We start from the raw sequence: 13,876 nt of genomic DNA, 5'->3' as shown, positions 1-13,876 counted from the left end.
CATGCCTCATCTAGAAAAACAGATAGGTTCATGCATCCGTTGGTGTTGTGTAGCCCTGCAAGAAGGAGAACTGTTTTACATTCTTATTTTTCATAAAAAGAAAAAAAAAAAAGTCAATAATGCAAAAAAGACCATTCATTGCTTAGCATAAGGTCTTTCTTGCAAATGAAAGAAGTATTTAGACAAGACTGAATTATTTATTTTTTTTCACAATGGTGAATAATGTAGAACATGCAAGAATAATACATGAGGATCTGTAGCAAACATTCAGCTAGATCTTTCTTTGGTGGAGTGGTGTTCCCCACTCCGTATCAGGCACAGACCCCTGCATGGGTGCTTCTCAAAGCGTAGGGCCCAGTTCTGACTTGTTTAAGGCTCCAGCTACCCCACAGAGAAGGACGCGATGGAGGAGGTTACCTTACCTCACTGTCTCTCCTACATTACCCTCCCCAGGGTGCCTGCGGGGTGTTTTATGAGAGGATGCTGCCTCCTCCTTGGGGCAGCTGCTGCTCCCTGGAGGGGGTAAATGGCAGGCCGAGGGCTCGTCTCCCTGAGGCGGGATCAGAAGCATCCAGAATTTCCCACAGCGTCTGGCAGCTGGTATGTCAGCCTGAAATGGTGTCTCTCATGTAATGAGGTGCTGGAGCCTGCTGTCATGTTCCTCCTGGCAGCTCGTTTGACTTGGTTTATACTTTAAGACATGAACGTATACCCAAGACAAGACTCTGAAATGACTCAGAACTACCTCCTGTGCAGACTGCTAACTTCTGCAGCCAAGAGATTTAGCTTTCTTCACCTTTGGTCTTGCTCCCCTTTCACTCCAACTTTTTTCCACAGTCTCATGTTTCCTTTTTATTTTTTTTTATTTCAACTAGTCCCCAATCTTAGCATCATTATATTCCTACCAAATAGGTATAAATCAAATCAACCTCGTTGATGGCAGCAAAACAAATTTGCAATAGAAGCATCATTATTTGCAGAACCTGGACTCTGTGATTTCTGGAAAATCTTGGCTTGACCCCACTGTAAAGCACAAGGCCTGGGATGCTGTAGTCTATCTGGAACACTGAAGTCATGTGAATGACAAGTAACCCAGTGTTAAAGGTAGACAGCAACGGTGGCAAGGCTGCAGCAGGAACCGTGGTGCTAAATATCTCCTGTTTGTTTTTGTTTGCAGGCTGTAACTGCAATGGCCATTCTGGCAGATGCCACTTCGACATGGACGTGTACCAGGCCAGCGGTGGGGTCAGCGGCGGGGTCTGCGAGGACTGCCAGGACAACACTACGGGGCAACACTGCGACCAGTGCAAGCTTTTCTTTTACCAGGACCCACGCAAAGTCATCTCAGACCCTCACGTGTGTCTCCGTAAGCTTCCCTTTTTTAGCTTCTATTTGCTTCTGTTGCATCCCCATACCTGAATGCTAACGTGGTTGTAAAAATGTCGCCAAGCCTATAACATCCAAACTACTGTACAAAATAGCTGCATGACTCCCTTCTTGAAAGAGCGTTATACAAGGAGCTGCATATTGCATCATTGCCAAGATGAGATTTGAAGTCCAGCAGGGGCATCATCTTTCCTGAACAACATCAGTATAAATATCACTACAATAGTGCTGTTGCTTCTGTGATAGTTAGGGATTACAGAAGAGGTGTGAAATGGTGGAAAGAGGAGCATCTTTTACTAGGTCATATATAGAAAAAACAAGCTTTCAGGTATGCAAACCCTTCTTTTGAAAGGTGAGTTAAATTTAGTATTAGCATAGGATGGGAAAGATTTTTTGAATATAATTTAATTTTAGTAATTGATTGGTGTGGAAAATCCTTAAGGAGCTAAGGGGAGGTTACAAAGGGAAGTGCTGCGGTAGATTTTAACACTGCTGTGAGAAACAGCAAGTGCCGAAGCAGAAAATGGAACGCATCATGAAGGCAGCGTCCCCTGCTGATCCCATCCTTTCTAGCAAATAGTTCGGCCATGGCCAGCTCAGACCAGCTCTGGGGAGGTGGCTCCTGTGTGGTACCCCCTGTAACCTTACAGCTTTCACAAGAACATCCTTGAAAGCACAGGGCCTGCTTCTCCCCACGTGCTCTGGACAGGGTATGGAGCGGGTGAGTGACACCTATTTCTACCTAAAGCAAAGGGTAAATTTCTACCAAAGTGAAGACTGCAACTTTCCTCCAGAGAAAAAGTAGATCTTTGAAACCCTCTTGAAATATTTCTTAGTTGTGGCTGTTCGTTAACTGTGAAGCATCCAACACAGCAGGCATGGGTGAAAGTCTCTAGTCTTTACAAGAACACCGAATTTTTGACAACCTGCACTTCTATAATTGCATTTTCATACCTATATCTAAATATGCCTTTTTATGCCTCTTTGACCCTGCCTGCAGCTTGCAGCTGTGACCCAGAAGGCACGCTGCACAACGGCATGTGCGAAAGCCGCACGGATCCTGCTCTGGGGACGGTGGCGGGTCGGTGCCCGTGCAAGGAGAACGTGGAGGGTGACCGCTGCAACCGCTGCAGGGCGAACCACTACGGGCTGAGCGGCAGTGACCCCCTGGGCTGCCAGCGTATGTAGAGCACTGCTTTTGTTCTTCTTCCCAAAGCATTTTAAAGAGATGAAGGTAATTGAATGTACAGACGCACTTGCTAACACACAGATACTATCCTCATTACAAATACTCAGTTGCCTACTGTAATTTTAGGTCAAGGACATGTCCCTGGTACAGCATGTGAGAAAAGCAAGGGTTATCAGGGCAGAAAATATATGAAATCACTTGCAGAACACATAGTATTTTATAATAGATCAGGCTGTTGTTAATAGAAAGATCATTAAATATTCATTTTAATTGGGAAGGGAGGTTAAAACACATGAAAACTATTTTTGTACAAAAATCAGCACAAGAGTCATTCCTCTGAGCAAGGGTTGCTGGCAAACACATCTTACCCCTACTCAGGCATGCTGTGAGTTTGCAAGCCCATTATGTCCAGCACATGTTTCTCAGGCACATGGAAGGACTGTGCAGTGCAGATCAGCATGCCAGAACACATGGCAAAACACCACATCAAGCTGCTGCTGGCGCTCCCTGTTCCCCCCGAGGGTCCCCACCGAGGAAGCTGCAGGGTGTCAGGACATGTCCACCCAGAGGATGGAGACTGCCTGCTGTGCTGCTGCCACATCTAAAGCCAATACCAGGCCTGCTGCGGTCACCGGAGCCAGCAGAGCTAACCACACATTTCTCTCCCTGCAGCCTGCAATTGTGATGCCTTTGGTACTTTGCCTTTCTCCATCTGCAACCCTGCCACCGGCGAGTGCCTCTGCCAGCAGTTCGCCACAGGCCGACGCTGTGAGAAATGCATTGTATGTACCCAAACAGTTTCTGTTAATATTTCATGCTGGCTCTCCTTGCATGTGGTTGTAGAAGTCTCCTCTCCCATCCCCTGCCTTCCAGTGGGCTCTGGGGTGGCATTTCATCAAAGGAGAAAATGGTATCTGTTCTGTGCATGAGACGTCATTTCTTGTGCAGTGACACTATTTAGGGAATATGAAGACCATCTGGTTTTACCAAGGGAGTGCCTCCACCCTGGCATGGGACAGCTTGGGGGTTTGTCCTTGGTGATGTCTCCATTGTTTTCACTCTGTGTTCGTGGACTGGGATCATGCCCGCAGATGAGGAAAGCAGCAGGAGCTGAGTCCCTGAAAGTGTCCTTCATTCAAAGCCTGAAACTGTCCTTAGATTGATTCAAAGCCTTTCCTTAACAGACTCTGGATGGGAAAAAGTGTCCTCTGTGCAGTAGGCTGTGAACTACTGCTACCCTGACCTGCAGGGGAGGATGGGGAAGCTGTGGATTTAGCTGCTCTCAAAATATTTGTAGTGAGTATCCTCACAAAAAAAATAGGATCTCATAGTCTTTTTTTTTTTTGTATAAGGGAACAGTCATTGCCAAAAAAAGTAAACAATTAGATTTACTTGAAATTAATTTTACAGCGATACACTTCCATTTTGCGTGGACACATTTGGTTCTTCTCTTTTACCTCATGCAAACGTTTGTGCAGTCAAACTGGACTAGGAGCAACACTGAGAAAGGAAAGGAAATGCAACGTCAAGTCCTCAGACCATCTCTGCTGTTTCCAGAACAACTTGCCTGCACAAATGCATAAATATCTGGCCCTTCTTGCAGCGTCTGTGCACCATGCAATCTGGTAGAAGAAGCGATCTCACATGGCCAAGCACAGGCAGGCATCTCAGGAATGGTCCAGAGCATCAGTCATCCAAGCAAATAAATTACGTTGATGTAAATAATTGCCATTAAATATATATATATATATATGTTTCATTTTCTTTTATTTCAGGTGGAATACTGGGGTCTCGGCAAGAGCTTGTATGGCTGTTCTCCATGTGACTGTGACATTGGCGGATCCCAGAATAACTTGTGAGTTAATGTTCTTCATCAAGATTTGTCCTATTTTTAATTTTTACAAAATCTTGGGCTAGACTTTCTCATTAGGTTAATAGAGTCTCAGTGCAAGTGGGAAAACAGACTGTCGACATAATTTCATCACATATGAACAGTATAAAGTCATGGTGGGATTGTGGAGATTTGGTTGTGATTTTAAGTGGGATTTACCTTTTACCTTCAAAGCCAGCTTTGGATCAGCTATAATAAAGACTAGTTTAATATAAAATACAAACTGTATAGTTTGAGAGAAACAGAGGCCCTAACTTCAGTAGAAATTATTAGTTATGGGTGACATTTTTAACTTAGCTTCCTACACATTCTTCAAAGCTTCAAAAGTTAGAAATATATACATATATATTTTTATTTTTTTTCCTAAAGCATTGGCTCATATTCAAAATATATCAGTTTAGAGGCCAGTTTTGTTTCAGTTGGGCTGCTCCAGTCTGTCAGGCAAGGTTCTTAACTGTTAGACTTCAGACACATCCTTCTCAGACATCCTTCAGACATCCTTCTCAGACTTCAGACACAGAAGCATGTAGTCCAGTATCATGCATAGTCAGCAGCTCCTCAGCATGTATGGCATGTACTTGTCAGTAAGTTAATCAAAGCTAGTAATCATTTAACGCATTAAGTAAGAGTGCAAGTATATGAAAACTACCATATCACTCAAACCAAAGGTCCTTGTGACCTCATGTCATGTTTCTAAAAATGTGTGAGAGGTGCTTACGAAAGGATACTGTAATAGATATAGAAACAGATATGAGAAATGGATACAGGAATAGATGGGAATAGATGCTCAGGAAAGAAAAGGATCTGTGCTCCTGGTTATAGGCTGGATGGAGAAAGACAAGGCATGTCACGTCTCCTAAGTGAGGAAAAAGAAGCACTAAATACATACAGCATTGGAAAGAGGAAACAATGAGGGTTGTTGGTGGAAATCCTCTTCCACAATGGAAGTGGATTAAGTAATTCACGATGGAAGAAATGAAACAGAGCTAAAGCAAGGGTGGAGCTGAGCAGCTCTCTTTACCAACTCTTGCCCCAGGTGCTCACCAGAGGACGGTCAGTGCCAGTGCCTTCCCAACATCGTGAGTCGCCAGTGTAACGAGCCAGCCCCAGGCTACTTCTTTTTACCCCTGGATTATTACATTTATGAAGCTGAGCATGCAACGTCCCTTTCTGGCTCTGCACCCTTGGTATGTACCTGGACTTTTGGGTGTCATATGGAGAACGCGTCCATATGGTGGTTGATACTAAGCAAGTCCCTCGACCATCCTCAGGACATTCTTGTCTTCCGTGTCTCCCATAACTGTGGCTGTTACCCAGGGACAGTCACTACAAATTAATCAAATTAATTTGATTATTTAAGTTAGAGGAAAATGATTGAGTTGCCAACAGCTTGAGGAGAAGCTGTCACTAATTGTGATATTTCTGGAAAGCTCTGACAGGGGAAGAAACAAATCCCTCTCTGCGTCATTGGACTCATTACTGCTGCCCTGTATAAAGGTACTGATGGTAGCTCTAAAGAATTTGGCATTAATTCCACAACATTTTTAGAATTATTTTTTTCTCCTCAAAATTAGGGTAGCTGTTCCCCATGCAAAGTACAAGTCTCGCCTTGCTGGAATGTGTCCCTTCCGCTGCATAGATTTTTAATAATGTTTTTTAATCTGATGTGTTGTCCAGAAGCTATGGAGAAGGAATAATAATAAAAATGTTTATTTTCAGGTCACATCCACAAATATTTAGCTATAATCACAGCCAGTAATCATCCTACAGTCCAATAATTAAATGGAAAACAGATGTCTGGGACGAAGCTAATTTTAAGAGTGAGGGAAAAAGGTTTCCAGCAGTTGCTGGGCTGTGTTTCAGGGTTTCACCCAGCAGAGAACAGAACTTATTTTAAAATTGGGTTTTCCATTTAGTTGCTTACCAACCCTTCACAACTGTTGAGACAGTGATACCTCCTCTCTCTTTACTTCTACCTCATAGGTTAAACCAACCGCTCTTCCAAGGTGTGACATCTACTTCCAGAAGCAAGGATATGAGTTCACGATTGAAAATGGAAAGATTGTGTTAAATAGGAGCAAAAAACGAAGTGTAAGAAAAGCTGGACTTGGGCAGGTAAATAGGTGCTTTGTTATTTAAGGAAAGATTACAACAAATACTAAATTTAATCTTGCAACAGGGAGAGAAAATGTCTGAGCATGTGGAATTCACAGTCCTAAGCATCAGAATCCTGACACAAGTGAAATCATTTTTTTTATACACTTTAGCTGTATTTTTTATAATTCCCGCAGACAGGCTTGTTTTGCTATGCTCAGTGCCACTGTAGGCTCAGGTTCAATGAATTGTTTAGAAGGGAAGAGCCTCAAGAAAGGTAAAATCCCCACCACCACCACCTTTTTATTTTGTTTTGTTTGCAAGACCTCTACAACATTTAAGTGTACCTAGATGTTAACATGGTACCTTCTGTATTTAAATTCTCCATCACTCCAAGTCAGCTTAGTCATTTTAAGTATTGATATTTATTCATTCAGCTTATAATGAAAAGTCCAGTCATGTACAAAATCAATTTTAATCTGTTTAAGGTTTGCAGTGTGAATGCCTGGAGGTGCCAGATGTACAGAGATGGATGGATTAATCTGGTCCTTCTCATTGCTCTTGTAGCAAAGCTATAGGAAGCTTTTCTCTATCTGTGGCCCTAAACATCCTACATGTGGGAGAGTTCTTAGCATGCAGATCATAGAATCATAGAATCATTGAGGTTGGAAAAGCCCTCCAAGATCACCTGGTCCAACCATCATCCTACCATCAATGTCACCCACTAAACCCTGTCCCTAAGCACCACGTCCAACCTCTCCTTGAACACCCCCAGGGACGGTGACTCCACCACCTCCCTGGGCAACCCGTCCCAGTGCCTGACTGCTCTTTCTGAGAAGAAATGTCTCCTCATTTCCAACCTGAACCTCCCCTGGTGCAACTTGAGGCCATTCCCTCTTGTCCTATCGCTAGTTCAAGAGTGTGTTCAGAAAATGAGGCTGACCAGTAGCTGAAATAAATAAATAATATGGCAAAAAGCAACTCCTTTCCTTTTTTTTCTGAGTTTGCCTGTTTGTAACTTGCATTGTTGAAAATGTCAACGTGTCTTTGCAGGATGCCATTCAGCTAGGACAGGGCTCAGCTGTGGCAGTGGTTTTCAGGCAGCCCAGCGCTGGCCGGTCTGTCACGTGGACAGGAGCTGGCTTTGCCCGTGTCCTCAGTGGAGCTGGGCTGAGATTTGCCATCAACAATATTCCCTTCGCTATGGACTTTGATATCTCGATCCGTTATGAGCCTGAGGTATTTGTGATGACTTGTGTGTCTTGTGATGTGATAGATGCAGGGTCTATTTTGCCAATAATAGGCAACTCCTCCTGCTCTTTATTTTTTTTAAATGAAAATTTTTTGCCTGCTCATCCTGAACAGCAGAGAAACGTGCACTATACTTATTCCCTTATCTCCTTGCACTCATATTAAAAAAAAAAAAAAAAAAAAAAAAAGTGTTTTCTAAGTATCAGACAAATTTTCATCTTCTGGAGCTCCTCATTTGCTACCCTTGCTTGTACTGCACTTTTGTTCATGGGTCAGACACCTGCAAAATGCCAGCTCTTTCTGGATGGGCATCTTATATTTCTATCTGAGATTTTCTGGGCAGGACAATGTGCACAGGCAGGAGTGAGCTGATCTGTGCATACACAGAAGGTATCTATCCAGGACCTTTGTAGGCATCCAGCTTCCCAGTTGCTCCAGCTGGGCTCTGAGATGTGTGAAAACTGTTGGATATTAACCAAAATCATAGAATCATAGAATCATTAAGGTTGGAAAAGACCTTCAAGATCATCTGTTCTTATTTTGTGTCTGGACAAAATTTCTCAGTGATGAAGATATGTCTAGGGAAATCCATTAACCCGAATCTGGTTAAATCCAAGTCCATAGCCATGTGTTCAAAGACATATGCAAGTGTTTTATCCATACCAGTTATTCATACATGCTTTGTTCCTTCCCTTCCCAGCTCCCTGGGACTATCCCACCACTCAAGATACTTCTTCTGTCTATTGTATTCTGCTCTTTTCCTGTCATTCTGAGGCAAACAAAACTCCCATTGACTTAAAACATGAGAATAATTTCACAGTGGGCTGGTTTGACGTTGCTTTTTCCTTCTAAGGACTGGATGAAACAGCTGAATTTGAAAGACTTGTGTAACAAAATCATTTATGTTTGTTATTCCTTATTAGATGTGAGGGGAGGCACACAGCGAAGGCTATCTGTGGGACAACACTGTGCTGAGAAAGGAAACAACTCCAATGGCTTTAACAGAGCTGTTTCCATTTGCACCAGCTGAGGTCCCATTTCCGCTACTGCTATTCAATTAGCCATTGCAAATACAATGCATTTTTCACCAATAACCTTATTTTTAATCCTATAAAGAACAAAGAGAAAACCTGCTTTGTCACTGTTATTTGCAACCACTCAGTTGGCTTTCACAAACCGTGACAGGGAGAAAGAGGGTTTTTCAGGTATGAAAAATGATCGTAATTCTTGTCTTTTGTTTATAGACCTTAGAAGACTGGCTAGCAAGTGTCGCCGTTCAGCCCACTGGTGCTTTGTCAAGTCAACGCTGCAGAACCCAAGGCTTTTCACAGGAGCCACATGTGTTGGCTCTCCCAGCTGCGAAGAGGTCCAGCTATTCCTGTCCTTTCGCTGTAGATTTCCTGTGTACAAATCCTTTGCTGAACCACTGCAGCACATTAAATCTGTGGGAAAGCGGGGATATTGGAAACACATGTGTGGCCTTTCCTGTTGCTGCCGTACCACAGCAGCAGGCGGACCGAAGGAGGGCAGGAAGAAGCAGATGCTTCAGCCTGGCAACAGCTCGCCAGAGCTGGGAGAGCAGCCTTAGGTCCTGCTGGGGCTAATTCCTTTGGCAGAGATCCAGCTGAAGCTATTTCCATACAGGAAGGAAATACTGACCTAAAGACACTGCCGTAGCCTATTCTCAAAACCAGGTTTTCAGATTGCACCTATGTAAAGAACAGAGAGGAGACAGGAGGGCAGGGAGAGCTCACGGCATCCCAGCAACGTGCCCCATCCTGCTCTGGTGAGGGACCAAGCATATAACTATGCTCTGTCCATAACTGTGCTTTGTTTCTGCTAAACAGGGTCGCTCTCCTGCAAACTCCAGTCTGCCTGGAGCCAGGAACAGAGTATTCTGTGGACGTGTATTTCTCTCAGCCCTCTGCCTCTGGCCCAAAGGCTAAATCGTTCATCTTGATTGACTCTGTAAGTAATGCTGTCACAATTCCCTCTAGACTGGATTTATACCACTTTGAAATTTGTTTGTTTTTCACATAGACTCATCCAAATATTTTTAAATCATTTGTGGTGCATTTTATCAGAAATCCAGGGAAGCTTACTTCAACTTACCTCCATTGGCACTGTCTTTCTGTGCTTATATATGGAAAGACAGGATTGCATCATTTACAATTTTTATGGAGCAATACCATAATAGCTCACCAAATCATACATGTTGTGTATGTTAATAGCCAGAGTGTGTACCTCTAGAGGTTGCTCATTTATTATGAGCACATTCCACATATGCTGACAAAGTGGTGTGGTTAGGGACACACATTTTTCAATTCTTCATTCACCTATTTTTTTGAAAATCTATATAACTGAACCTAATTAAAAAATCATGGGGATTTCGAGATGGGTCTTGTCACTGGAGAAGTAAAATTAGTTCTGTGATATCCTGGGAATTATGTCCAGACATTTCCCATGTTTCCACCAAGGCAGAAACTGGGTATTAGTTTTGGGTCTTTCTCTTGAGAAAAGTATTTAAAAATTCATTCCTCTAATTACTTCTGTAGAACTGGAGCTGACAAAGGCTGGCCATACTTGGACATGGAGCCTCCAGATTATTTTTTCCCTATCTCAGTAACACAAGTAAAAATTTTGGCCTGCTTTTGGAGTCGTAAACATGGTACCTCTTAGCAGCAAAAACAGTTCTGAGCATATATCTGAGGTCTTATTATAATCCGACTTTTTTGTACACAGTCTCTTTTATGTGAGGAACGCGGGGAATGTCTAGACCTTGAGAATAAATGTGAATTTAGATTTAGAAATCCGGTGCTCCAGGCCTCTGTCCTCACCATGCGCACCACAGTCAGGGAATGTGGGAAATTCTGTTTTTCACTATATCTAAGCAAAAATATTTTCTTTTCCTCTTAACGCCGCAGCTTGGACTTATTCCCAGAATCAGCTCTGTGGAAAACTTATGCAGTGAAAAGGATTTAGATGACTACCAAAAGTATCGCTGCATTGAAATTGCATCAGAAGTTGGACCTCACATCCTGCCCGAGGCATGCTCACGGCTGATCGCGAGCATGTCCGCCCGCATTCACCACGGTGCCGTCGGTAAGGGGCAACCCGCACAGACACCTGGTTTGGTCAGTTGATGTTTTTTCCTTGAGTTTGTTGGGCATGTTGACTGGAGAGCTTTCAGTCCATGGTGGTGTAGGTAAGTGAAGCTGATCAGTATGGGCATGCTGGATACATCCCATTGAACCCTGAGCATGCTGCAAACATCTCTGGGTGGCATGGCTCTTGACCAGCCATGGATCTTGAGCCCATCGCATGTTGAGCTTGGTGGAGCAGCAGGATGGAGCAGTGCTTGTGTGTTTTCTGAAGAGCATTGCAACCAGAAGCAGCTTCACCAACTGCCCAGAGCAGCAACTTGGCTAGTTTTTGGCTGCCAGAAAATGACAGAGGAGTTTTTAGGCCCTCTCTACAGATCCTGCAAGACATCTGGATGGCCTGGTAGAGCTCCAGGCCTGATGGCACACAAGCCAATGTGCTGAAACAAGTTCTCCAAGAAAACATCAGTGGTGTCCCAGCGAGAGTGCAGTGGCAGGTGGGGTTTGAAGCCCCTGGCAGTATCCTGGCCCCATTGCAGAAATAACTTCTCTGTTGTTGGGCCCACAGTGATGGAGCTTCTCTGTACTTCCAGCGTCAGGAGTTGTCTTTCTGGACACCTTTGGTGGTCAGCTCCCTGTGGAGATGACTTTGATCCTTGCCAAGACCTGACAGCATCTCCTTAGTTCGTGCTGTCTTTAGAAGAACAGATGCCTCACTCACAGATCATGCGATGTGGCCATGGCCACACAGCTGCAATCTTCCACTCAATTAAATTTGGGCTGCACTGATTCTGTGTAAGCATTCCAGTACGGCTCCCCATAGTGATGGGATTCTCACTTTGGCTTTCTAGCACTGGCATCTGAGCATCGTGGACAAACATCCTCTGTGAGTTAGCAGACCACCTTTGTTCAGTAGGACAGTCCAAGTTGCTCACAAAGGAGCAGACAATGCACAGGCACAGGCTAAGCACTGCTTGCAGACCACGTCCAGTGCTGCAGCTAGCGCATCGCTGTTGGTGGTTAGTGAATCCCTGATGAGAGGTCATCAAGCTCTTCCCTTCCTGTTCCTAAGTGCAAAAACTGCAAGATTATGAGAACAGTCACACCCCTTTGTTTTTTTAACCGAGCCTGGTTTGATTTTCTTTCCCACTGGCAGCATGCAAGTGCAATCCCCAAGGGTCGCTGAACGCCAGCTGCAGCAGACTCGGGGGACAGTGTCACTGCAAAGCCAACGTCGTGGGACGCTGCTGCGACACCTGCGCTGCAGGCAGCTACGGCTTTGGCTTCCACGGCTGCTACTGTGAGTACTTGGCAGCCAGTCCAGCACCAGTACCAGCACCAGTACCAGCACCGGTAACAGTATGGTGCTCTTCATGGACACCCCAACCTTGTAGGGCTTTGAAGCCACTAATATGCATGATGCGATAAAAAATTATTTCCACATATAACAAAGTTGCCATCCCCATTGCTTGTCCTGTCTCTGAGCAGTGTCAGTGATGGGTGGGTTGGTGGGGACATGCTGACGATGCAGCTTCTCTCTCGGTGTTTTCCAGCATGCGAGTGCCACCCGCAAGGCTCGGTGAGCTCGCTGTGCGACCAGGTGACGGGGCAGTGCGCCTGCCGCCAGGACGTCGATGGTCAGCGCTGCAGCCGGTGCCTGCCTGGGTATTTTGGGTTTCCCCACTGCCGCCCGTGCCCATGTAATGGCTACGCAGAGCTCTGCGACGCGGTGACCGGCGAGTGCCTGAACTGCAGCAGGTTTACGGCTGGAAGCCGCTGTGAAAGGTAAGGTGATGGGCAGCACTGCACTGCTCACCCCAAAAACAGCTGTCTGAGATATGTGCTTTGCTGGGGACCCACCTACATCCCATCAATGCATCAGAGACCTTAACTGGAAACATAGCTAAAAACAGGATTGAACTGGACCTCAATGCTGAATGACAGGTGCCCGTTTGTTGGGTAAATGTGAGCGGGAAGGCGGATCCTCTGGGATGGACCGGGGCACAGCCACCTGCAAGCGGCATTTGAGACATGGGTGCCCAGGTGCTATGTGCTCAGAGACCTGTGCAAAGTGCTGCACCTGTGATACAAGATTTCCTGCCAGCTTCTAAATTGCCAAGAGGCTAAACTAGAGCTGAATACTCATTTTAATACCTGCGATTATCTCTGAGGAGCTTAAATAAACATGCCCTCTTTGCTGGCTCATATCATTTCCATATGACCAGCAAATGACTTCACCCACGTGGTTCCATCTCTGCTCAAAACAGTGCTCATGTTTTTCATTTATACCCTTGCAGAATTATCAGCAGATTCAGCAAGGACATCAGAATTAAATTTATTGGCTGGTTAGTTTGGTTCGGCTGGATTGTACCTCTTCATTCCATTTTAAGAGGATTTCCCCATGAAGCCTGTTGAGCTTCTCTACCAATGCGTTTGGACAATGCGACCTTTCGCTATTGTGGCTGTAGATGTCAAATAGATTAAAAATGGGAGACTGAAACACTTGTTGCCCTGCGCCTCCACGGGAGTTCCATTACCCAGGGCGAGGATAATTGGAAAGCCAAGACTTTTAAACTGGCTTGTATAAATATACAGAATTGTGTTCCCATTTGCCATAGTAAAGCAGATTAAAGACCGAGGATGCTTCAGAAGCTGCTCCATTGCCTGCTTGTACGGGTAATGCCACAGCTGCCACCACCTTGAAGCAGCCATCACCCCAGGTTTGCAGAATGTTTCAGACAGAGCATTTCTACATAAATGTCACGCCCTGAAATATGCAATATTCTCTAAGTACTCTGAATGAATATTTGCTCTTTCACCCATGCTGGGACTTTCTAATATCATGCCAATCATTCTTTGTGTGTATATATGGCAAAATACATGTGAGAGAGGAATACACGTAGTAAGAGCTGGATATGCAGATTTTTTCTGTGAGTTTACAGAATCACAGAATGATTGATTCTG

The 13,876-nt window shown here is 44.6% G+C and overlaps 1 protein-coding gene across 2 annotated transcripts in view; it reads left to right on the top strand.

The window, feature by feature from the left end:
* The window catches only part of LAMB4 (laminin subunit beta 4), a 51,566-nt gene that overhangs the window by 18,078 nt on the left and 19,612 nt on the right, over nt 1–13,876 (top strand). For both annotated transcript variants that reach the window (XM_066989788.1, XM_066989794.1), the window contains exons 14-25: nt 1,178–1,366; nt 2,387–2,566; nt 3,248–3,357; nt 4,351–4,430; nt 5,503–5,653; nt 6,450–6,581; nt 7,614–7,799; nt 9,056–9,177; nt 9,659–9,779; nt 10,736–10,913; nt 12,069–12,212; nt 12,466–12,697. In XM_066989788.1, coding sequence (XP_066845889.1) covers nt 1,178–1,366; nt 2,387–2,566; nt 3,248–3,357; nt 4,351–4,430; nt 5,503–5,653; nt 6,450–6,581; nt 7,614–7,799; nt 9,056–9,177; nt 9,659–9,779; nt 10,736–10,913; nt 12,069–12,212; nt 12,466–12,697 — 1,825 coding nt within the window. The remainder of the gene's footprint in view (nt 1–1,177; nt 1,367–2,386; nt 2,567–3,247; nt 3,358–4,350; nt 4,431–5,502; nt 5,654–6,449; nt 6,582–7,613; nt 7,800–9,055; nt 9,178–9,658; nt 9,780–10,735; nt 10,914–12,068; nt 12,213–12,465; nt 12,698–13,876) is intronic.

The sequence above is a fragment of the Anser cygnoides genome, chromosome 1, assembly GCF_040182565.1.
Source record: "Anser cygnoides isolate HZ-2024a breed goose chromosome 1, Taihu_goose_T2T_genome, whole genome shotgun sequence".
Classification (NCBI taxonomy): Eukaryota; Metazoa; Chordata; class Aves; order Anseriformes; family Anatidae; genus Anser; species Anser cygnoides.
Note: the sequence above shows the minus strand (reverse complement) of the source record. Positions and strands in the feature narration are given on the sequence as shown.